Source organism: Symphalangus syndactylus, chromosome 3, assembly GCF_028878055.3.
Source record: "Symphalangus syndactylus isolate Jambi chromosome 3, NHGRI_mSymSyn1-v2.1_pri, whole genome shotgun sequence".
Classification (NCBI taxonomy): Eukaryota; Metazoa; Chordata; class Mammalia; order Primates; family Hylobatidae; genus Symphalangus; species Symphalangus syndactylus.
Window position 1 is genome coordinate 128,884,516 of NC_072425.2, and position 25,764 is coordinate 128,910,279.

A 25,764-nucleotide genomic window follows, 5' to 3' on the forward strand; every position below is an offset into this window, starting at 1 on the left:
ATAGTATAATTTTTGGAATGCATCTTAATAGTCATATGGGGACAATAGAACAAATATTTTGAAATTGTACTATTTAAATCAAAATTAGATGCCATTAAAATTTTAGTTCCACAGTTGCATTAGCTGTAGTTCAAGTGCTCAGTAGCCACATGTGTGGCCAACTATGTTGTACAGCATAGATATAGAACATTTCCATCTTCACAGACAGTCCTAGTGAACACCATTGCTCTAGAATATGTGGTTTGTATAGTTATAGACTTTTAGGGAATAGTGCAATATTGGACCATATGCCTTATAATACATTTTTAAAAATCAGTTCACTACAATTCTCTCTTAATTCCTCCAGCATGCTGTGATGGCCAGACCTCAGAGCCCTCTGGTTCAGATCTTAGTTTCCATACTGACTTGCTGAGTGACTGTGAGCACCTCTCCTAGCCTTGGTTGCTTTTTCTATGATATAAGGGAGTTGGGCCAAGTAAGGAAGTTGGGCCAAAATGTTTTGGAGCTTTAAAATTCAGTGATTTCATAAGTCTTTTTCCAGAAACACTGAGCTCACAGATCCTACTTTGATCAAAGACTTGTTTGAGAAATGCTGACCTCTGGCATAGATAACTGTCAGCAGGATCTCCCTGTGATGTCTCAATATTTTCTGCTCTGTGTACAAAGCATGAGGGGCTCTCAACCAATCAGGATCCTCTACCCAGGGATCCACCAACTAGGTACTTTGGTTTTGCATCATTATGCATGTAGATGTGTTGCATGCAAGTCTGTGCTATTGGAAATTTCATGCTTCTCTTTATAAAGGAACTTGTTGAATTGACATGGGTTAGTGACTCTCAGGGGGTGTTACACCATGAAGTGCGGTAGTGCCAAAGGGAGTTCTTGGCAGTTAAATTCCTCAGCTAGATTATGAAGGACAGTGGTCTTCGGACTTGTGGGCTGCTCAGGTTTAGAATGATTTGGTGTCTTAGCTTTTCCTCAGCATTAGCCAGAATTGAACCCACTACATTCAACCAGCAGCTGCCGCTCAACGCCTGTGCTGGTCCTCTGCCCCCTGCCTGTTGTGGTCAGGGAGATGTGTTCTTTTTCAGAAACATCTTTGTGTTTAGCAGCTTTAGACATTCAGACAAGATATTGCTAGCCTGGCTGCTCTTGGTAAGGATTTTCTTCTTCTCTAAGGACCTGAAGAGGTCATTAGGTTGAATAAGAGCCATTACTGACTTTTCTTGCTAAGGTACTAATCAAGATTTGAGGAGGAATCTGGGCCTTCCAGAAAATCATAAGTGTAGACTCCTAGATCCTTGAGCTGCCTGTCACTGATTGGCTGCGTCCTTGGACAAGGCCCTGACCTTCTCTGAGCCCTAATGCTCTGTAAACCCTTCTTCTCCATCTGGGATCACGAGGTGGAATGTAAAATGAATGTTTTTTTCAGCTTCGAGTTTTCCTATAGAAACAAGAGTTTGCACTGAGTTGCAAATGACTAGTATTCCTAAAAATAAATAATCAAGGCTATGACTTGAATAGCTAGAAACAGCCTAGAATAGCTTTCTGTTTCACTTGAGGAAGCTTTTTACCTAACTCTTTCAAATGCACCAGGACATTTTTGCAGTCTTTATTTTAATTAAAACCCATTTATTTTAAAACACATTAAAATATGGGTTGTATATTTTAGCAGTTATTTTATAAAGAATGAAATAGGAAAATTTTGGAAAAGCCTTGGTCATCCTTGATGTTTCTGTTGTGATCCTGTGTGATGTTTAGCACTGTTCTATTGAATGTGTTCTGATACCGTCAATAACTAAAGTTCTTTTTATCCTCTTTCCCCCCTTTCTTCCTCTGCTCCTTCTCTTTCTTATTTCTTTCCCTTCTGCTTCCTCTTTAGCTTGACCTCACTGTCCAGGGCCCATGTGGAAAAAGGTTGCTGTTTTCAGTTAGTCTGGGGGAAAATCCTATGATTCACTCCCTTTCCCACCCACCTTCTGGTGGGCCGTTTGTGGCCTTAAGTTAGCAGTGCGTGTGTGCGTGTGTTGCGCACCCTCCCCGCGGGCACACCCGCCTGCAAGCCTGGTGTGTGTGTGCGCGCGCGCGGCTGCAAGCGCATGCATACGCCAGCCGGGCCGCCTGTTTGTCAACGTGTGTGTGTGTGTGTGTGTGTGTGTGTGTGTGTGTATGCACGCAGCGCGCACATAAAGCAGCACGTTTGCCTAAAAGCCGTGTGTGTGTGTGTGTGTGTGTGTGTGTGTGTGTGTGTAGCGCACGCACACACGCCCGTGCTGCGGCCCGGGGTCGGGGGGAGGTGTGCGCGGGCGTGCAGGCGTGCAGCGCGCGCCCTCGCCAGCCCGCCTGCCGGTGGGGCTTTCCCTCAGGAAAGCGGGGCTGGGGGCAGCCCGGCAGCACCGCTCCACCTAGTGCGCGCCCAGTTGTTTCCATAGGAACCGCGACCGCGCCTGGCCCCTCCAGCGGAGGCCCCGGTGCGAGCATGCCCAGTGCAAGCCGCTAGTTTGGCTCCAGTCTAGGTTTCCAGTAAGTGGCATGCGGGACTCCGGAGGGATCCCAATGAGCTGAGCCGAGAGCCTTTGTGTGCAGAGGGAGGAGGAGGAGGCGGCGGCGGCCGCCGGGCTGCAGACCCCGCCCGGGGAGCCCCCATTAAGAACAATGCTAGCCTGCCTGACCCGAGGGAACTTACTGGACGTCCTGCAGGAGGGCTTCAATGAGGTAACTGTCCTGCCCCTCCCACTCCTCAGCTCCCCTTCCCCAGCGTCTCCCGCCCAGTCTCCGGAAGGGGTCCTCCTCCTCCCCCATCCTCTGGGGACCCCAGAGCAAATCGCCCCCAGAACCCCAAAGGGGCTAAGGTGGTACTTACGGTGCAGATGGGTGAACCAGGAGAAATCAGAAGGGCCGCCTGCCCACAGCTAAGCTGGGCCATGACCTTCCCTGGTAGCTTACCTGAGCCCAAGAGGACAGGACCACAAATTCAGAAATCACCTCCTTCCAGAAGAGGGGTCTCCATCCTCCCTAGAGCTTCTCTCGCCAAGGAAATCCTCAGGGAATCCCTGGATATTTGGCAAAAGTGCTCATCTATATCAGGAGCTAACCAGCGGAGCCAAGGGAGGGTGGAGTGGTACTGCATTGGTAGAAAGTTTGAGAGGGCAGGGGACTGTAGATGGTCCATGTGAAGTGCCCTCTTCATGTCTGAATCTCTTTCTGAGTCCGGGGCAGTAGATTTCTCTGCAATCAAGGACATGGTTGTCTGAGAGGAGCTACTAAGCGAGAGGGGACCTGGATCCTGGGCCCAATCCCAGGGAGCCAGCGCGTGCACCCGTCCATGTGAGAGCAGAAGAACGGGGCCTCAATCTGACAGGCAAGATGGGCTAGGGCCGGCAAGGGGTCCTCACTTGTTTCTCTTACAATTCTATTTATTGCATTTGCTTTTCTTGTGACCCAGGAAATTCTGGTTTGGGATGCTTTCCCCTCAAGATTTGCTCCATACGTCTTCCACTGCAGTTAAGCTCTACTCCTGTGGGTTGTCTTAGCCCAGCATCCAGGGAAACCTAGGCTGTTAGTTGTGCTTTTCTTCATTTCTGTCTCCCTCCTTTTCGTTCCATCTCTCTCTTCTCTCTGTGACTCTCTGAAATTTAAGATTTTTAAAATCAGTTTTTACTCAACATATGAATACATTGTCTTCTTAAATATGAGCATTATAGGCAAGACTGAAGTGCCTTTGGTTCCCCCCACCCATTCCAGCCTTTTCCCCAGAAATAACCATTCTCATGAATTCGTGTATAAGATTTTATTTCTCCAGCTGCACTACAGACTCCTTCCTTAATTCCTGTTTCTAATTAAGAAGCTCTGCAGCCTGACCTGCCACAGAATCCTCCCCCGTTCTGGCCCCCGTGCCCTAGCATTGTTCCTAACAGAGGAAAACTGCAGAAATGCTGTCCCAACCTAACCGAGTTGGAATTTTCCTTTGGCCAAGTGGTGTCACAACCTTCACTGAAGGGCAGAGCTTGCATCCTGTCTGCACTGCAGGGCACCGCATCTTTGCATCATTCCTGTCTGAACACATGTAAGGGGATTGTTAACAAAGAGCTATCGTCTAAGAGTTGAAACACAGAAGAGCCAGGAAGCCTACCTTTGAGTGATTCCAATATTCTGCTTCCTCTTTTCTCACTCTCTGCCTTTGGGCTGCCCCTGGTCTTTAGCTGCGTAAGTCTGACTCATTCACCAACTGTGGCAGAAGCTCTTTTAGTTGTCTTATACCTCCTGCCCCAACTTAACAACAGCAACAAAACTCAGCTTTTGATGGTCCCACTGTCTGTTTAGGAGGAGGAAACCAGCACAGAGCTGGTCCTAATCTTTGTTTTCTGCTCATTTTCACTTCGAAACCTTTCGACCGAAGAGCCACATAAACTAAGAGGCTTGTCCGTCTGTTTCATGCGTTGGTGCTTCCATAAATATCCCCTGACCTCCACTTCTTGAAAAACATAAGGGCATAAGGGAAAAGGGGAATGGGAGAGTGGTCTTTTTGTGGTGGTAATGGAATCTTCATAAAAACAACAGATGCATAACTTTTTAATTAATTGATCCCTAGAATAATGCAGTAGTGCCTCTTTTCCTTCTCTGATATTTGATTTTTCTACCCATTCTGTAAACTTCCCTCCACCCCCTCCACAAGCTAATGTACGTCTGTTCCTCTCTGTTAAGATTTGAACTCTGATAGCCAATGAGTACTTTTGGTTGCTCTGAAAAATTGACATCATCTAAGTAACAATAACAGTAAAATGTTAAATTTGAATGGTTCCTTACAGTTTAAATAATTCTTTCACATTCTATATTAAATAATTCATTTTACATACAATATTACATTTAGTGCCACTGAATAATAGTGTAATTGGTTATTTTAGAATCCATGGGGCCCGATTTGACCTATTCCAGCCTCCAGTAATGATTGCTTAATTGATCCAGTAATATTCAATTTATTTTTTTAGAGTCCTTGAGATAAGGATGTAAACAGGAATTTAAAAGCGAGTGTCAGAATATGCTTTAATTCTTCTGAGAATTCCTACTGAGTCTACAAATACCACACATGTATCCAGTCACCTCCTGGGAATGATCCAAGTACATCTAAAGCTATTCTTCATCACCCAGATGCCTTATAGGTCTGTGTAGTTAGGGCTGTGACCTCATTCTCCATTGGGCAGAGAAAACTGCCACAGGGAATGGAGCTTTGGCCTTAATTGGTTAATTATAAGGGAACCCTGCAGCAGAGAGAAACCCTGCCCTCTAAATCCTGGCTTCCCTCTACCCACTGTTGGCTTCTGTTCTCAATCCTTTGCCACTATGTATAGCCTTGCATGACAGAGTTTTCTCTTACCGCATTTCCTACACAGAGCCCTGGCCTCAACATGTCTGGCAAATAACTCATGGAATTGATCCTTGTCAGTGCTTTCAATGCAGTGCCTTTGAATGGCATGGTTAATTTGGACAGTGAATTATCCACAAGTTTTGGCTACTGCCACCCTGGCTGTCATCCCCCATTTCCTATGGCTTGGCCAGGCTTCCTATAGACCACAATTTCCCCAACCTGCATCTGCCTCAAAGCTATTTGTTTTCTCTGCCACTTGTTATTAGTGTTGTCCTATGAATGTTGTAAATGTGCCAACATGGATTTCTGCAAGTGTTTTTTGGGGGGCTGAACTTTCTTTAAAAACAACTTTGGTGCTTGTGTTGGGAGGTTTTGACAGACTTGAGATTATAATATGGTTTGGCTAATATGCATTCATTTATTCAGTTGTTCATTAGTTACTCATAAATCAGTAATTTATTGAAAGGGGATGGATAAAAGAATTGAAAAACACTCAGTTCCTGCTTCCAAGGAGCTTATAGGGAGAGATAGAGTGTACTGATACGAAAAGGACTGAACATTTACCAACCCATCTGCTCATTGAGGCCAGACTTTTTCCCTGCTGGTCTGGTACATAAATGCAAGCAGTCATTCACTGGACATTCTCTGAATTACTGTGTTTGCCAGTCACTGTGCCAGGCTCTGGAAATACACAGAAGTCCAATAACATAGAGTCTGTGCCCTACTGGAGCTCACAGACCAATGAAGAGGAAGTAGCCAGGCACAGTGGTGCATGCCTGTAGTTTCAGCTACCTGAGAGGCTGAGGCAAGAGGACCACTGGAGCCGAGGGGTTAGAGGCCGCAGTGTGCTGTGACCGCACGTGACTGGTGACTGCACTCTGGCTTAGATGACAGAGAGAGACCCATCTCTTAAAAAAAGAGATAGGGCCAGGTGCGGTGGCTCACGCTTGTAATCCCAGCACTTTGGGAGGCCGAGGTGGGTGGATCACGAGGTCAGGAGATCGAGACCACGGTGAAACCCCGTCTCTACTAAAAATACAAAAAATTAGTCGGGCGTGGTGGCGGGCGCCTGTAGTCCCAGCTGCTCGGAGAGGCTGAGGCAGGAGAATGGCGTGAACCCGGGAGGCGGAGCTTGCAGTAAGCCAAGATTGCGCCACTGCACTCCAGCCTGGGTGACAGAGCGAGACTCCGTCTCAAAAAAAAAAAATAAAAAAAAAGAGATAGGCCAGGTGCTGTGGCTCATGCCTGTAATCCCAGCACTTTGGGAGGCCAAGGCAGGTGGATCACCTGAGGTCAGGAGTTCGAGACCAGCCTGGCTAACATGGTGAAACGCTGTCTCTACTAAAAATACAAAAATTAGCCAGGCGTGGTGGTGCACACCTGTAATCTCAGCTACTCGGGGGTCTGAGGCAGGAGAATTGCTTGAACCTGGGAGGTGGAGACTGCAGTGAGCTAAGATCGTGCCACAGTAGATGTTCAGAGTGTCAAACTTGGGAAAATTGAGGTGATACAGAAATCTTACTTGTGGGGAAGAGTGAACGTAGGCCCAGCTGTGGTGTGCATGGCCTGGGAGGCTGAAAGTTGGGGGAATGGTTTATGAAAATGATGGTTGACAGGAAATCAGTTGTCTGAACCTTAACCTTTTGAACATAAGTTCTGGCAGACTTTCCCTACCAGTTTTCCTCCAAGTAGAAAAGTAGAAATTGAAATTTTACATTAAGATTCATCTGCTTGGCAGTCCCTTAGAAATATAGGAAGAGGCCAGGCACAGTGGCTCACACCTATAATCCCAGCACCTTGAGAGGCTGAGGCAGGAGGATGGCTTGAGCCCAGGAGTTCAAGACCAGCCTGGGCAACATGGTGAGACCCTGTCTCTACAATTAAAAAAAAAGAAAATAAGCTGGGCATGGTGGCATGCATGCCTGGGATCCCAGCTACTTGGGAGGCTGAAGTGGGTAGATCACTTGAGCCCAGGAGGTTGAGGGTGCAATGAGCCATGTTCCTGCTACTGTCCTCCAGCCTGGGCAACAGGGTGAGATTCTGTCTCAAAACAAAACGAAACAAAATACACACACACACACACACACACACACACACACACCCACGAAGAGTTTTGGTCTGGTCTCATCTCCATAAGGGGGACATTGAGGGAGTGAAGAAGAAGATTGGAAAGTGAAACATCGCTCTTAAGGGCCTTGTGCCTTCCATAGAGTAGTGGTGGCGTCAACACTGGGCCAATTAGAGGCTTCCAGACATTTTGACAATGAACTCCTCTGTGCTTTGCTATAGAAATTAAAGCCTTGTTAAGTCTACAGAGCAACTCAGCACCAGATTCCCCAACCTTCTTTTTTCTATCCTGCCTGATTTCTCCTCTCCCCACCCAGGCTCATTGGCTTCATTCCCACAGGAGCCAATGCCAGCTAAACAGATGCACCCTGGCAGCAGGCTATCAGGCAGCTTTATGTTCCTCGTGGTGAGTGATGGGTTGGCCAGGCATATGGAGCAGAGATAGGGCACTGTTAGCCAGGTGCCACTCCCCGAGGCGGTTCAGAGGATCTAGGGAACACTAGAAAGGCTTCATCTGCCATTCTTGGCCTTGTTGTCTAGGCTGTAAGGACCAAAGGCTAAAACTAACACTTTCCTGAATGCATTTTCTTGTTTGTTATCCCCCAAACCAAGCTCCATTAAAGTGGTCATGGATATTAGCTAGATGTGGTAAGGGAATAGAGAACCAATTCCACAGGCCCTGAGGGTGGGCTCTTATCTCCTATTTCTAGGATGAGGGACACCCCTAGACTATAGAGTGATACTTCATTCATCCATTCATTCACATGCATTTATTGAGCACTTACCTTGTAACATGTACTTGTGAAGGAGCAGAGAGTGTTTGGGGACTCATAACTGATGGAAATTAAAAAATAAGTTTAGGAGACGATATCTTTCAGAAAATCTTTAGCTCTTTAGTTTCTGATATATTATCTTTTGACCACTGGGCTGAATACTAATACATTAATCTTCCTTTATCCAAGGGAGATCCATCTCAAGACCCCCAGTGGATGCCTGAAACCATGGATGGTACTGAACCTGACTGCCATCAATCGGAGCCTGTTTCTGTTCATGTTTTCTACCCACAAATTTAATGTCTTTTCCATCTTAACTAAGCACTCATCACACACCGTGGCCAAAAATTTTGCAGTCTGAAGTATGGCAGCAAAACTAGCATTCCTTTTTCCATCTTTACAATTTCATGGATGAAAGATTCATTCTTACCATAAATCTTAGCAACCTCAGCATATGATTTTATTTTCTTTCCTTATTAAGTCAAGAACTTTCACCTTTTCACTTAAAGGAAGCACTTTACAGCATCTTTTGGCATATCTGAATTTCCAGCATCACTATTCTTATGCTTTGAGGCCATTATAGAGTAAAACAAGGGCAACTTGAACACAAGCACTGTGATACCTTGGCAGTCATTCCAATAAGAAGATGACAGGTAGCATAGACAGCTTGAATATGCTGGACAAAGGTATGAGTCACGTCTTGGGTGAAACAGAGTGGGATGGCACAAGATTTCCTCACACTACTCAGAGTGTTGGACAATTTATTATTATTTTTTAAATTTTGATTTTAATTTATTTATTTTTTGAGACAGTGTCTCTGTTACCCAGGCTGGAGTGCAGTGATGTGATCTCAGCTCACTGCAACCTCCGCCTTGCACCTCTTGGGCTCAAGTGATTCTCCTGCCTCACTCTCCCCAGTAGCTGGGACTACAGGCATGTGCTACCATGCCCGGCTAATTTTTAGAGTTTTAGTAGAGACAGGGTTTTACCATGTTGGCCAGGCTGGTCTCGAGCTCCTAACCTCAGATGATCCGCCTGCCTCAGCCTCCCAAAGTGCTGAGATTACAGGCATGAGCCACCGTGCCTGGCTACGATTTAAAGCTTAGGAATTATTTTTGGAATTTTCTTTCTCTCTCTCTCTCTCTTTTTTTTTTTTTTTTTTTTTTTAGACGGAGTCTTGCTCTGTCCCCTAGGCTGGAGTGCAGTGGCGCAATCTTGGCTGACTGCAACCTCCGCCTCCCGGGTTCAAGCAATTCTCCTGCCTCAGCCTCCCAAGTAGCTGGGACTATAGGTGCGTGCCACCACGCCTGGCTAATTTTTTTTTATTTTTAGTAGAGATGGAATTTCACCGGGTTATCCAGGATGGTCTTGATCTCCTGACTTCGTGATCCGCCCGCCTCAGCCTCCCAAAGTGCTGGGATTACAGGCATGAGCCACTGTGCCTGGCCTATTTCTGGAATTTTCCATTTCATATATTCAGATGGTGGTTGACCATGGGTGGTTGAAACTGTGGAAGGAAAAACTATGGGTAAGGGAGACTGCTGTACAAAGAACCTGTCCATGAAAGGAAGAAGAAATTTAAGGATATTTTTACTTGTGAACTTTATTTGTACCCAATTAGCCATCAAATTCAATGAACAAATAGCTTTTCCAGGTTCAGTAAAGGGCTAAAAGAGTTAATAGAAAAGAAATACAATAGGGTGTTTACTGGCAGAATTTAGGCCAGTAATAACATAAGATTTCTGAATCTCTAGCCTTCCTCTTAGTTTCTCAGCAACTTCCCCACCCTCATCTCCTCATCTCCTGCTGCTGGAGGGTCTCAGAGTTCTAAACAGGTATCTGGTTTCACTGTAAAACTAATTTCCTTCCTGAGCCATTCATGTCTCCTCCTGAACTGTCTCTCTAGCATACCACAAAAGCTCTCTGCTTTTCTTGTTTGCTTTTCTTGTTGCCAGCAGGAAAACATAGAGCCACCTCCTTGGCTGTTTCTACTCTAAGAACAGTAGATACCACCCACTTCCCTGGTGAAGCCCCCTTGGTGCTTTCACAACTCTAACAAATAAGTCCCCTGCAGGAATTCTGTGAGCTTGAGTCTTGGAGGAGATAGAGAACTGAGGCTCGGTTTACAAACTTGTTTGGAAGGAAGGGCAGATCCCAAAGAAAAACGGGAAGAAAGTTACTTTTGGTAGCAAGAAAGCTTTCAAGGTCAAGATTTCTTGCACAAATGAAGATTTTGGATAGAATTGTCTATACTAGAAGACTTTTACCTAAAATCATAGGGTTATTTGGAGTGTCTTGGATGAAGCTGATGGAGATTATGGGATTGCTAAAGCCTCCTTCCACTGGCCACTTCTTGGTACTATCACTGCTCTCAGAACTTTAGAGGGCTCCAGTCTCATCAAGCCAAAATCCTTCTCAGACAGTTTTAACTCTTGTTGTGTCTACTGACTGACTTCTTCTGAGGCCTGACTCAGAGGGTGGTTACCATGAAAACCTCCAGTTGTTCTAGACATTTATTACACTGGCATCCTTTTAGCTTCCTTAGAACAAGTTAGTCATGAAACTCCAGATTGAGATTAGTTCAACACTGTCACACATGTAGTATGTACCAACTGCCTTGGTCTTTTTTTTTAAATTAGTTTGGTTACAAGTGCCAAAAACCCAACTTGAACTAGCAGGGATAGGAAGTGGACGTTATTGACTCATGGAATCCAAGGAAAGGTAGAAAAACTAAACCATGGAAAAGGCAGGGATGCAGCAGAAACAATGAAATCAAGAACTCTGACACTGGCAGGATCTCTTCCTCTGTTCTCTGCCTCTTATCTGCTTCTTTCTATGCTGGCTTTATTCCCATTTACTAGAGCTGGTTTTTCCTTCTCAGGTGGGCAGCATGGCCTACGGCAACGTCTAAGTTTTATATCTTACAACTTTGAGAGAGATAAGGGAGGAGGAGGAAGACTGATTCTATTCCTAAATGCCAGTTCAGAAAGTTCCAGGGATTGGCTGGGTTTCACCAATCAACTTTGCTAGACCAATCAAGTGTGGCCAGTGAAGGGAGTGATACAATGCCAACCTGGACATAGGACCCACCACTGCGTGCACAGAGGAGGGTTCTTAAAGAAGAGGGAATCATTGTGGGCTGGGCAGATACCCCAGGAGCTGTTAGCTAGACTGTCACTGTAAGCCTAGTTAGAATCTGATCATTCCTACTTTGCCTCTCTTGACCAAGATCCAGGGTCATAATCAAGATATAGTTCTTTTTCCTTTTTTAAAAATTATTGTTATGCAAAAGAGCTTCATTTATTTGTTTAGTTTTCTGACTTTGTGCTGGTGTGTTCAATACTTTTTCTTTTCCTCAATAAGGAAGGCACACTTGGTTCTGTCACAGACACATTTAGTACACATAGAACAACCATAGGCCTTGCTGACATGGTTTTTTTTTGAGACAGAGTCTTGCTCTGTTGCCCAGGCTGGAGTGCAGTGGCACGATCTCAGCTCCCTGCAACCTATGCATCCTGGGGTTAAAGGATTCTTGTGCCTCAGCCTGCCAAGTAGCTGGAATTACAGGCATACACCACCAGCCCGGTTATTTTTTTTTTTTTTTTTTTTGAGATGGAGTCTCGTTCTGTCGCTCAGGCTGAAGTGCAGTGGCACGATCTTGGGTCACTGCAACCTCCGCCTCCTGGGTTCAAGTGATTCTCCTGCCTTAGCCTCCCAAGTAGCTGAGATTATAGGCGCCTGCCACCACGCCCAGCTAATTATTGTATTTTTTTTTTTTTGAGATGGAGCCTCGCTCTTTTGCCCAGGCCGGACTGCAGTGGTGCCATCTTGGCTCACTGCAAGCTCCGCCTCCTGGGTTCCCGCCATTCTCCTGCCTCAGCCTCCCGAGTAGCTGGGACCACAGGCACCCGCCACTGTGCCCAGCTAATTTTTTGTATTTTCAGTAGAGATGGGGTTTCACCGGGTTAGCCAGGATGGTCTTGATCTCCTGACCTCGTGATCCGCCTGCCTCAGTCTCCCAAAGTGCTAGGATTACAGGCTAATTTTTGCATTTTTATTAGAAGTGGGGCTTCGCCATGTTGGACAGGCTGGTCTTGAACTCCTGACCTCAAGCTATCTGCCCACCTTGGCCTCCCAAAGTGCTGGGATTACAGGTGGGAGCCACTGCACCTGGTCAGTTTTTTTGTATTTTTAGTAGAGATGGAGTTTTGCCTTGCTGGCCAAGCTAGTCTGTTAACTCCTGGCCTCAAGTGATCTGCCTACCTCAGCCTCCCAAAGTGCTAGAATTACAGGCATGAGCCACTGCACCCAGCCAACATGTTTTTTTTCCTTTGTTTATTTTGGAGACCCTCTTAAGAACTTTAGGTGTCATAGCAGGAACTCATTGAAGTCGGCCTGGGTACACACCACATGCAGATTTTGGTGTTTTCCCAACCTTCTTGGTATGAAGGTAAACAGTTCTATGAATGGGGATTTGGGGCGGCCTAATTTTGTTAGAGGCTGTATTGTAGAAAAGCCTACAATGGTATGTCAAATGCTGGACCATTCTGAGTGCCTGTGGACACTGTCCCCAGAATAAGCAAGATCTATTTCTCAATATTCCAGATATTTTCATTTTGCTGAGCCTGTTGTAACTTTTTGTCACTGAATAATAGACTTGTAAAATGATAGTGTTAGAAGGAAACAAAATGCGTTTTTTTTTTCTTTTGTTGTTTATATCTGTTTTGGTTCGTGTTTTCAGCTGCTGTGTGAAGCCCTTAAATTACTTTAGATGGCTGGAGAGTAGGGGTGGGGGCTTGAGGGTGGAGAAACACAGGAAAAGTGAGCTGGGTTTTGGACTCCTGACCCTGGCCTAATCAGAGAAGCACTGCTTTTCCCTATTTTACATATCTGCTTCTTACACAAGTTATAATTTTAAAAAATAATGAGGCCAAAAAAAATGAAGAAATGAAACTACTAGTCCACCTTTCAGAGAGTAACAGCCTCCTGTAAAAGGCATATGGTATTTCACCTGCTACAGAAAGAGAAGCCCTAATATATTGTTCAAATCAAGCAGCAGAGCCACTCAGGGCCCAGGCTTGCCCCGCAGGCCTCTTTGAAGACAAACTGCTTTGTGGGAGAAGTGGATGGCATGGCTGGCCTTCACAAGTGTCTACTTTGTCCTTAAGTCAGTTTCTTCAGAGCTGGCAGTGGGCATTTATAGGAAGAACAGGGTCTTGCCTGCCCCTTGGATGAGAAATACAGATATCTTCAGGTCAAAGAGAGACAGACACTCAGTTTAGTTCTTGACTCCCTAATTTAGACATAAAGGGAGAGGCAGCAGCCTAAAGAAGGGTAGTATAACCCTTCACCTGTGGATAAGACTAGCCCTGTTCACTTGTGAAGCTCTGATCGCTGTTAGATGCCATTGAACAGATTCATGTCAGCATGCAAACACAGTGATGACATGCCAAAGGCTTATCTTCAACTAAAACTTTTTCATCAATGATTTAATTGAAGACATACTAGTTTTTAAAGTTACATGAAGGCTGGGTGTGGTGGCTCACACCTATAATTTCAGTGTTTTGGGAGGCCAAGGCAGGAGGATGGCTTGAGGCCAGGAGTTCGAGACTAGCCTGGGCGACATAGCAAGGACTCCATCTCTACAAAAAATAAAAATTTAAAAAAAGAGAAAAGAATAAAGTTACTTGGATCTGGACAGAATGCCAAATAGCCTCAGCACCTTAGTCTCTAACATTCTCTAGACAGGACTTTAGGATCCACAGTCTAGCCTCCCAGTTCCTGGACTGTCCCCACTGTAATGATTGTCCCCCTCCATGCCACTTCTACAAGGCCACATACAGAGGCCATTCTGGAACTTACTCTACAGAATTTCCCCACCCCTGAAATCTTGAACTCTGAAACTACTCTGCTTAAAACCCCAGTTTTCACAGTCCTACGTTCCCATTAAACTTATTTTTTTCCTTCCATCAAGTTCTCCTTTCCTTCCTGTCCTCCACCTTCTTAAGGCTCATCCACTGTCTCTTAATTTCTTCTCCCTGGCCCAGACTTTACTGTCACTTCAAGCACTTTCAACACCACGCTCACTTCCTTTGCCCTGGTGGTCACTGCCTCTCCTCTGATTATTTTCAGTCCTAGATTAGCCCATTCTTGGTTTCCCCTGCTCATGGCCCAGGCCTGCTGAGCAGGTCTGGAGCAAATCATACAACTTTGCTGATTGATTCAATTACAAAATGATGATGTCCAGTCCTAGCTGAGTGCTTGGTGCTGCCAGGAATCTTTAGCAGTCAGCGTTCTTTCCAGCTTCTCACAGGGTCTGCGGCAAGTCTCTGACCCTTTTCTGAAGCCTCCTTCATTCTCCCCGTCCCTTTCACCCTCAGCAGATAAACTGGCCTACTTCATAGGAAGGAATGACTTGAGGGACAGCTGCATTTGAACTCCTTCAGCTTCCCTCTTCCGACCTCCACACTTCCCCACACTCCTGATCAGAGGACGCAGCTCTCTTCCTCTTCTCTGAAACCTTGATGCATCATGGTCTCTCTCATTTCTTTCCCTGCCAAATAACTCTTAGAGCTCATCTTACCTTTTAGGATGCTGTAGAGCCCAGGATTTAGCATCAGCACTGAATTCAAACCCTTGTTCTGTCACTGAGCAGCCCTGTGACTGTGGGCATATTCCTCTGAACCTTGGTTTCCACATCTGTAAAATGGGAAAAATATTTCCTCGCAGGGTTAATGTGAAGGGAAAATATATGTATAAGGGATGTAGCAAAGTGCTTAGCACAATACCTGGCATGTAGTAAGTGCTTGGTAGATGGCAGTTATCTCACTGGCAAACTTATATCTAGATACTCTCAAACGTGGATCTCCCACCCCGCCCCCAGCTCTTGGGCTCTAGACCTGTGTTTTGCCAACTGGCTGTGGAACATCTATACTCTGGTGTTCTACAAATAGCTCAGACTCTCTCAAAACCGAGCCATTGACTTTTCCACAGTGCTTGTTCTTCATGTCTTCTCCATCCCAGTAAAGCATCACCAGCCAGCCAGTCATTCAGGCCTGACTTTTTGGACCCTCTCTTTTTGTTGCTGCCTACATCCTATCAGTCATCTCTGACTTGTTTCTGGAGTTTGTCCTTTGCTCACTGGTGCTGCTTCAGTTTAGGTGCTTATCTTCTCTTGCTTGGATTATTGCCTGGGCTCCTCGTTGGCTTCTTCAATCTGCATGCTGTTCTTTGTATTCCAGGATGCTGGTCACACAGTTTCACTCTCCTGTTTCACAACTTCACACTTTCCTGCTGAAGGTCATTAAGCCTTAGTCTAAGTGCTGGTGGTCTCGGGCAGACCTGTTTCTCCAACATTATCACCTGCCACTGACAGCTGCGCCCACACGCTACCCCCTCAACTGGCTGTTCCTCTAAGATACTATATGTCTTCTGACCCTTCCTCCTTCCATCACCTCTGCCCTTGTCCCCTCTGCAATTGGCAGACATCCGTAAAGAACCAGCCAAATGTCTCCTTCCCTGTTGGCCTTTTCCTAATTCCCCCGGTCTTCCATCCTGTTGCTCCTTCTCTGCATAAATAGCTTTTTTTTTTTAAACGTTTCTCCCTTGTAGCAGCAATCACTTTGTATCCGTTATTTATGTGCCTATAAGCACTGACCTTGGCACAATGCCTGGCAGATAGTAGGGACTCAAGAAGATGTTGACTTGAATAAATGAATGCATGGAATGACAAGATCTCTTGAGACAGAATCTAACAAGGTGAAATTTATTAAAGGCAAGTGTGGATCAAGAAAACCAATTTTACAAGCTCAAAGATGGAAGGGATATGGTTTAACAGCAAAATGTGTTAAAAATTATTTAGGGGTTTTGGTTGACAGTTTAGTGTGAGTCAACAATGTGACAAAAAAAAAAAGAAAAAAAGAAAAGAATATGAAGTATCTTGAATGAAGAAGCTGAGTATCTGGTTTTATACCTAGAGTATTGTGTTTGGTTCTAGGTATTACAGTTTTAGAGAGACTTAGATTGAATAGCAATATTTCTTATTTTAATTATTTTATTTTGTGGGTACAAAGTATATATATATATATATATATATATATATATATATATTTTTTTTTTTTTTTTTTGAGACAGAGTTTCACTCTTGTCGCCCAGGCTGGAGTGCAATGGCATGATCTTGGCTCACTGCAACCTCTGCCTCTTGGGTTCAAGCGATTCTCCTGCCTCAGCTTCCCGAGTAGCTGGGATTACAGGCGTGTGCCACCATGCCCAGCTAATTTTTGTAGTTTTAGTAGAGATAGGGTTTCACTATGTTGGCCAGACTGGTCTTGAACTCCTGACCTCAGCTTATCCACCCCCCTCAGCCTCCCAAAGTGCTGGGATCATAGGCGTGAGCCACTGTGCCCAGCCAGTAGGCATATATATTTATGGGGTACATGAGGTATTGTGATATAGGCTTATAATATATAATAATCATATCAGTGTAAACGGGGTATCCATCACCACAAACATTTATCCTTTCTTTGTGTTACGAATAACCTAATTATGCTTTTAGTTACTTTAAAATGTACAACATTATTGCTGACTTTAGTCACCCTTTTGTGGAATAGCAGTAATTCTTCAAACCATTTTGCTTTTAAGGTTTTTTAAAATAAATTACCAAAATAGACAAACCACTAGCTAACATAAATAAGAAAAAAAGGGAGAAAATACAAATACACCAAATAAGAAATGACAATAGAAAAATAGCCACTGAAACAGAAAAAGTAATTACAACAGACTTTGCAGTCCTCTGTGCAAATACATTAAAAAACTTTGATGAAATGGGTAATTTCCTAGGTAAATACTGATTACCAAAATTGATAGAAAATGGAAGTTTAAACAAACCAATTTCTATAGAAGAATTAGAGAACCCTATTAAGTAATTATTCCTCAAAAAAGTACAGGCCCAGATTATCCCATGTGTAATTCTACTAAACCTTCAAATATCAGATGGACACAATGTTGTGTAAATTATTTCAGAGCACTGAAAATGAAGGAAAACCCATAAATATATATACCTACTCTATACCTACAAAAATTAAAAATTAAAAAAAGAAAATGAAGGAGAATTTCCTAAAAGTATTTACGAAATGTAATATTTATATCTAAACATTATAGAGATGATGCAAAAAAAAAACTACAGACTAATATTATTTATGAATATCCATGAGATTTGGGAGTGGCCAGGGGTCCCAAAATGATATAGTTTGGCTATGTCCCCACCAAATCTCTTCTTGAAGTCCCACGTGTTGTGGGACCCAATGGGAGGTAATTGAATCATGGGGGCAGTTCTTTCCTATGCTGTTCTCATGATAGTGAATAAACCTCACGAGATCTGATGGCTTATGAGGCAGAGCTTCCCTACACAAACTCTGTCTCTAGTTTGTCTGCTGCCATCCATGTAAGATATGACTTGCTCCTCACCTTCTGCCATGATTGTGAGGCTTCCTTAGCCATGTAGAACTATAAGTCCATTAAATCTTTTTTTTTTTTTTTTTTTTGAGATGGAGTCTCACTCTGTCACCCAGGTTGGAGTACAGTAGCACAATCTTGGCTCACTGCGATTTCCACCTCCTAGGTTCAAGCGGTTCTCCTGCTTCAGCCTCCCGAGAAGATGGGATTACAAGTGCATGCCACCACATCTGGCTAATTTTTGTATTTTTAGTACAGATGGGGTTTCACCATGTTGGGCAGGCTGGTCTTGAACTCCTGACCTCAAGTGATCTGCCTGCCTCAGCCTCCCAAAGTGCTGGGATTATAGGCATGAGCCACCATGCCCGTCTTAAAATCTCTTTTTCTTCCTAGTCTTGGGTATGTCTTTGTCAGCCGTGTGAACACAGACTAATACAACGTTCTTGGATAGGATGATTCAGCATCATAAATATGTCAGTTCTCTCTAAATTAGTTTATAAGTTTAATACAATCCCAGTAAAAATTCCAAGAAGCCTTTTTAGGAAGTTAGACAAATTGACACTAAAGTTCATATGGTGAAATAAATACGCAAGAACAATCAAGAAAACACTAAGGCAGTGGTTTACAGGTAGTGGTTTACTTCTAATCCCAGACTTTGGGAGGCCAAGGTGGGAAGATGGTGAGGCCAGAAGTTCTAGCCTGAGCAACAAAGTGAGACCCTGTCTCTACAAAAAAATCCAAAAATTGGCCAGGCACGGTGGCTCACACCTGTAATCCCAGCACTTTGGGAGACCAAGTCAGGCAGATCATGAGGTCAGGAGTTCGAGACCAGCCTGACCAACATGGTGAAACCCCATTTCTACTAAAAATACAAAATTAGCCAGGTGTGGTGGTATGTGCCTGTAATCCCAGCTACTTGGGAGGCTGAGGCAGGAGAATCACTTGAACCCAGAAGGCGGTGGTTGCAGTGAGCTGAGATCGCACCACTACACTCCAGCCTGGGTGACAGCGTGAGACTCTGTCTCAAAAAAAAAAAAAAAAAAAATCCAAAAATTAGGCAGTTGTGGTGGCGTGTGACTGTGGTGGCGTGTGACTGTGGTGGCGTGTGACTGTGGAGGATGGGGCTAGAGGATGGATTGAACTTGGGAGGTTGAGGCTGCAGTGAGCTGTGATCATGCCACTGAACTCCAGCCTGGGCAACAGAGCAAGACCCTGTCTCCAAAAACCAAACAAAGAAAAAACAAATGGGGCAGATTTCTATAAACCACTTTGGAGTGATTTTCAGAATTAAATCAAGTGAATCAAATGAAGTGAAGTTAGAAAGGAAAGTACAAATTAGTATCAATACTATCATGTTTTTCACAAAAGAAAGAAAGGGAAATAAAGGGACATACACGTATCTGTTATTTTCCATATAAACTGGAAACTAATGAGCTTGGTTATGTGGGATAGGGTGCGGAGAGGTACATGGGAATGTGGTGGAAAGAATGATGTGGGAGTGACACTTTTTATGTTTTTGAATAGCTCTTTCAGGACCATATTAATTTTTCATCTATCCAAAAAAATAATAATTAAAATCAACCAGGCCAGGCACAGTGGCTCACTCCTGTAATCCCAGCACTTTGGGAGGCCGAGGCAGGTGGATCATCTGAGGTCAGGAGTTTGAGACCAGCCTGGCCAACATGGTGAAACCCTGTCTCTACTAAAAATATAAAAAATTAGCCAGGCATGGTGGCACGTGCCTGTAATCCCAGCTACTCAGGAGGCTGAGGCAGAAGAATTGCTTGAACGCCGGAGGTGGAGGTCGTAGTGAGCCGAGATCACGCCATTGCACTCCAGCTTGGAGACAGAGCAATACTCCATATCAATCAATCAATCAATCAGTAAAATCAACCAGAATGTGGGGCTAACCAAAAATGAACTACAAAGAGTAACAAATGAACCTAACTGTATTATAAATGAATAATATAACCACAGTGGAAGGAGCGGAAAAGGAAAGAACTAACCCAGGTAACTTTGGAAGCAGTATTTTGGCTGTGTACTGTAAGGCTAAAGACAAAAAGTATTGTACAGTAAGCTGTCCCTATCCATGGGTTCTGTATCCATGGCTTCAGCATCTGTGGATTCAACAAACTGCAGATCAAAAATATTTGACAAAAGAATTGCATCTGTACTGAGTAGGTACAGACTTTTTTTTTTTGTCATTATTCCCTAAACCAGAGGTCCCCAACCTTTCTGGCACCAGGGACCGGTTTCATGGAAGACAGTTTTTCCATGGACCAGATGGGGGATGGTTTTGAGGTGATTCAGACACATTACATTTATTGTGTACTTTATTTTTTTATTATTACATTGTAATATATAATGAAATAATTTTACAACTTACCATAATGTAGAATCAGTGGGAGCCGTGAGCTTGTTTTCCTGCAACCAGATGGTCCTGTCTTGGGGTAATGGGAGACAGTGACAGATCATCAGTCATTAGATTCTCATAAGGAGGGTGCAACCTAGATCCCTCACGTGCACAGTTCACAATAGGGTTCCCACTCCTATGAGAATCTAATCCCACCGCTGATCTGACGGGAGGCAGAGGTCAGGTGGTAATGTGAGCATTGGGGAGCCGCTGTAAATACAGATGAAGCTTCACTCTGCGGCCCGGTTCCTAACAGGCCACGGACCAGATGTCTGTCCTAAACTATTACAGCTTAACAACTATTTGCATAACATTACATTATATTAGCTATTACAAGTAATCTAGAGATGATTTAAAAGGGTGCTTAGGTTATATGCAAATACTATGCCATTTTATATCAGAGAGTTGAGCATCTGTGGATTTTGATATCCAAAGGAGTTCCTGGAACCAGTCCTCTATGGATACTGAGGGACAACCTTATACAAATACTCTATTGCAGTTAGTAAATTTATTTTTCACCAGGTATGAGTTAGCAATTCTGAAATGATTTTATGTGTATTCAGGGACTGAGCAAATAAATATATATTATGGATAGTGAGAGTCAGTTTTCTCAGGAGAAAGGAGTTACACAAATAAGGAAAAGTGAAAGGAAAGGATGAACTCTGTGGTGTTGGGTTGGAGGAGATGTCAATATAATTTATGGTATAAATTATGTATGTAAACATATATGTACATACACACAACACACCCCCATATATATATACATTCCATACATTCATATATATATGTCAAGATAAGTACATATAGGTATGTATGTATGCATATATAAATTTCCTACTTTATCTACTGAGAGGACCTAGAATATTACCTCAGTAGCAGTGAGCACACCTGTCACCTAAATCTTGCTTCCTGAAAACTATTCTCCAATAAAAGGAACCAGAGTTCTTTTAAGAAATAGTTCAGCCTGGGCAACATGGCAAAACCCCATCTCTACAAAAAATACAAAAATTATCCAGGCATGGTGGTGTCCACCTATAGTTTCAGCTACTCGGGCGGCTGAGTTGGGAGGATTGCTTGAGCCCAGGAGGTTGAGGCTGAGGCTGTAGTGAGCTGTGATTGTGCCACTGCACTCCAGCCTGGGCAACAGAGCGAGACCCTGTCAAAAAAAAAAAAAAAAAAAAGGAAGGATAGGAGGGATGGAGGGAGGAAGAGAAAGAGGAATAGCTGATACAGAGCTGAAGCAGGGAGAGTACTAGATGAGGAGTCTGGAAAATCTTACAGTGTCAGAAAGTAAGTACTCAAAAGATGAACAGGCCATATGATTCAGCAGTTCCACTTCTGGGTATATATTGAAAATAATTGAAATCAAGATCTTGGCCAGGTGCGGTGGCTCATGCCTGTAATCTCAGCACTTTGGGAAGCCAAGGCGGGCGGATCACTTAAGGTCAGGAGTTTGAGGTCAGCCTGGCCAACATGGTGAAACCCCGTCTCTGCTAAAAATACAAAAATTAGCCAGGCATGGTGGCGCATGCCTGTAACCACAGCTACTCAGGAGGCTGAGGCAGGAGAATTGCTCGAACCTGGAGGTAGAGGTTGCAGTGAGCCAAGATCGCACCACTGCATTCCAGCCTGGGTGACAGAGTAAGACTCTAGCTCAAAAAAAAAAGAAAAAAAAAAGATCTTGAAGAGCTATTTATATACTTGTATAGCTGCATTATTCACAATATCCAGGAGGTGGAAGCAACGCAAATGTCCATCAACTAATGAATGGATAAAGACAATGTGGCGTATACACACACACACACACACACACACACACAGTGGACTATATTCAGCCTTGAAAAGGAAGGAAATCTTGTCACATGCTACAACATGGATGAACCTTGAGGACATTATGCTAACTGAAATAAGGCAATCACCGTAAGACAAATACTGTATGATTCCACTTACGTGAAGTATCTAAAGTAGTCAATTCATAAAGACCGAAAGTAAAATGGTGGTTGCCAAGGGCTGAGTGGAGGGGGAAATTCAGAGTTGCTTAATTGGTACAGTTTCAATTTTGCAGTATGAAAAAGGTCTATAGATTTGTTTCACAACAATGTGAATATACTTAACACTACTGAATTTACACTTAGAACTAGTTAATATGGTAAAATTTTTGTTTCTTTAATCACAATTTTAAAAAAATGACTTAGGCATATGATAATACTACAGGAACCAATATGAATGAAGGTATCCTAATGGCCAAATCTGGAACAACTTGAGCAGCAAAATAAATAGTGATAATAATAATTTTTTTTTGAGATGGAGTTTCGCTCTTGTTGCCCAGGCTGGAGTGCAATGGCACAGTTTTGGCTCACTACAACCTCCGCCTCCCAGGTTCAAGCAATTCTCCTGCCTCAGCCTCCCAAGTAGTTGGGATTACAGGTGCCCACCACCATGCCCAGCTAATTTTTGTATTTTTAGTGGAGACGAGGTTTCACCACGTTGGCCAGGCTGATCTCGAACTCCTGACCTCAAGTGATCCTCCTGCCTTGGCCTTCCAAAGTGCTGGGGTTACAGGCTTGAGCCACCTTGCCTGGCCTAAAATAAATAATTACAGTAACTGATTAATAGCAGACATAAAAAATAAAGTAAATGTCCATGATATACTGATATAAATAAATAAATGGGGGAGAGGGCCAGGCATGGGAGTTCATGCCTGTAATCCCAGCACTTTGGGAGACTGAGGTGGGAGGATCACTTGAGCCTGGAAGTTTGAGAGCAGCCTGAGCAACATAGTGAGACTCTGTCTCTATAAAAAAATAATAATAATAATTAGCTTAGCATAGTGGTACATGCCTGTAGTCCCAGCTACTAAGGAGGCTGAGGCAAGAGGATTGCTTGAGCCCAGGAAGTCAAAGCACACTGAGCTGTGTTTGTGCCACTGCACTCCAGCCTGGGCAGCAGAGTGAGACCCTGTCTCAATAAATAAATAAATATGTAAATAAATAAATGGGGGAGGAGAGAGCTCTTCCTCACAGTTGGAATTAAAATTAATAAATGTAGGAGGAATGACAGAATTAGAAAATCATCATTTGGGAACCACCATAATAATAATTGTAGCAGGAAAGAAAAATCAATAAATGTTAAATTTGAAATGGATGGGAAAAGCAATGATGAGAAAGAAGATATTTTCATAGTCTCAAAGCATCTTCCCACAAATACTAATTCATTACAAAGGGAAAAAGAGCAACTTTACAGTAGAGAAATGTGGCAGATACTACCTTAACCAACTGACCGAAGTTAACTTCAATAACGAGATGTATTGGCATTATGTGCCTTTTGGTATGGTTCGCTGAGAAGAGCACAATGTGACTTCTATGGTTTTCTTGCCAAAATTCCATAACCTGAATTTGATTATGAGAAAACTTCAGATAAACCCAAATTGTGGGACATTGTACAACACAACTGGCCAGCACTCTTCAAAATTGTCAAGGTCATGAAAGACAAAGAAAGACTGAGCAGCTGTTCCAGATTGGAGGAGATGGAAGAGACGTGGCAGCCTAGTGCACTGTGAGATCTTGGAAGGGATCCTGGACCAGATAAAGGACATTAGTGGGACAGTTGGTGAAATTTGAACCAAGTCTAGATTAGGTAATGGTATTTTGTCACTGTTAGTGATGGCAGCGGCAGTCCATCTGGAGCAGCTGTTGCCATGATGCCGGCTGCAGTGGGGCAGGTGTGGCCGGGGTGGCACGTTCCACAGAGCTGGTGGGAGCCAGGGACAGGCAGAAGCCTGCCCCCTCTGAGTTGGCAGGGTGGGAGCTTCATGCTCTCTGGGTGCAGCTGCAGCTGGACAGCTGCAGACCTGGGCATCCTTGTGCTCTTGGGGGCCAGGAGCAGGCAGGAGCCCCACCCTCTTGGGCGCATCTGCAGTCACCAGAGCCCTAGCTGTGGACCCAGGCACCCCTGTGCTCTTGTGGGCCAGGAGCAGGTAGGAGTCCCGGCCTCCCGGGCACAGCTGCAGCTACCCAAGCCATGGCTGTGGACCAGGCATCCCTGTGCTCTTGGGGGCCAGGAGCAGGCAGGAGCCCCAACTCCTGAGGTACAGCTGCAGCTGCAGCCACCCAAGCCACAGCTGTGGACCCAGGCATCGCTGCACTCTCAGGGGCTAGGCTTGGAAGTGCTTGCTCCTGCTGCCTGGCCTCTTCTAACTCCCTGCACCTGCTCTGATCTTGGAGCAAAGTTGAGGCCAAGCCCGGGCACTGCCACAACCTGGCTGGGTGTGCACAGGGTTGGGGCAGCACTGACATGCCAGCCCCCTGCTGCCTCAGCTCCCTCTGGACTTTGGGTGCTGAAAAGCACTGGAGGGAGGCTGAGGGGGTGCTGTGGGCAGCTCAGTGCTGGCCTACACATGCCCCTTGGCACGTGGCAGGAGGCAGACAGGCTCCTGTGTGGAAAGGGGGCAGGTTCCTGGTGAAGACCCACCTTCAAACCAGGGAGGCCTGAAGCCTGGGGGGCCGGGCTGCCAGCCCCGAAGACCGGAGTGGGAATTTATGGTGTTTTTTCCAGGCCTACCCATGGCCACCCATGAACCAATCAGTACACACTTCCTCCCCTTTGAAGCCCATCAAAACCCCAGACTCAACCAGACTTGGGAAATGATGGGACGACCTGCCTGTGGAGAGGAGCTACCCACTCCAGGGTCTCCTCCCTGCTGAGAGGTAAGCAGATGATGCGAAAACCAGCTAAGGAGAAGAGCTACCCACTCCAGGGTCTCCTCTCTGCTGAGAGCTGAACACTCATCGGGACACCCTGGTTGTGGAGATGAGCTACCCACTGCACGTCTCCTCTGAGCTGTTCTATTGCTCAATAAAGCTCCTCTTCGCCATAACCTCCACTTATCTGCATACCTCATTCTTCCTGGATGCAGGGCAGGAACTTGGGACCTGCCAAATTGTGGCGCTAAAAGAGCTGTAACACCAACAGGTCTGAAACATGCCACTTGCTCACCATGTTGCAGGCAACAAGAAGGAGAGAACAGAGAAGGAGAGAAGAGCTGCAGAGAGAAGAGCTCCCTTTGGGGAGCCCAGACCTAGGAGCTCCCCAAGCCAGGTCTGTGACACCCTCTTTTGGGCTCTGTGGTTCTTGGAGTCTCCAAGCTTCCAGGCACCACCACATTCCCTGGTGCCAGCTGTGGAAGCTGCTTGCAGTATGCCTGTTCCAGCTGCAGCCTCGCAGGGAGCCTGCACCTGTGCCAGTGCCTGGAGCTGCCCACCCCACCACAGTCAGTGTGTCTGGCTGTGCGCAGTGGCTAGACCCCATGTTCACTTGATCACACACCCCTCGCCACTCCACTTGTCCTTGGCAGGCACGGGATCCAAGCTGGCAGCGCGAGCCTGCCAGACTGAGTGGGCCCAGCAGGCCCAAGCAAAACTCAGGCAAGGGCGCCATTGGCCACAGAGGTTTCCAGCTAGCAAAGTGACACCCAAGGATCCCATAACATTAGCTTCCTGTTTTGATCATTGTACTATGCTTATGTAAGATGTAAAAATTTGGGCTACCTGGGTAATGGTGAACTCTACCATTTTTGCTACCTTTTTGCTAAGTCTAAGATTGTTTCAGAATGAAAAATAATACTTAGTGGTTTTGAGTGACCTCTTAGTGCAAGTCAGCAGTGGATCTATTGGCCAAAGAAGGAAGGAAAGAGG

The 25,764-nt window shown here is 44.9% G+C and overlaps 1 protein-coding gene across 3 annotated transcripts in view; it reads left to right on the forward strand.

Annotated features, from left to right (window-relative positions):
• DIXDC1 (DIX domain containing 1) overlaps nucleotides 1-25,764 on the forward strand; it is a 97,683-nt gene that overhangs the window by 7,916 nt on the left and 64,003 nt on the right. The window contains exon 1 of one of the 3 annotated variants that reach the window (XM_055273096.2): nucleotides 2,324-2,715. The exons of the other annotated variants lie outside the window; for them this stretch is intronic. Within the exon in view, the coding sequence (XP_055129071.1) occupies nucleotides 2,656-2,715 (60 nt within the window). The 5' untranslated portion in view covers nucleotides 2,324-2,655. Of the gene's footprint in view, nucleotides 1-2,323; nucleotides 2,716-25,764 lie in introns of those variants that run through there. 3 annotated transcript variants of the gene reach the window in all.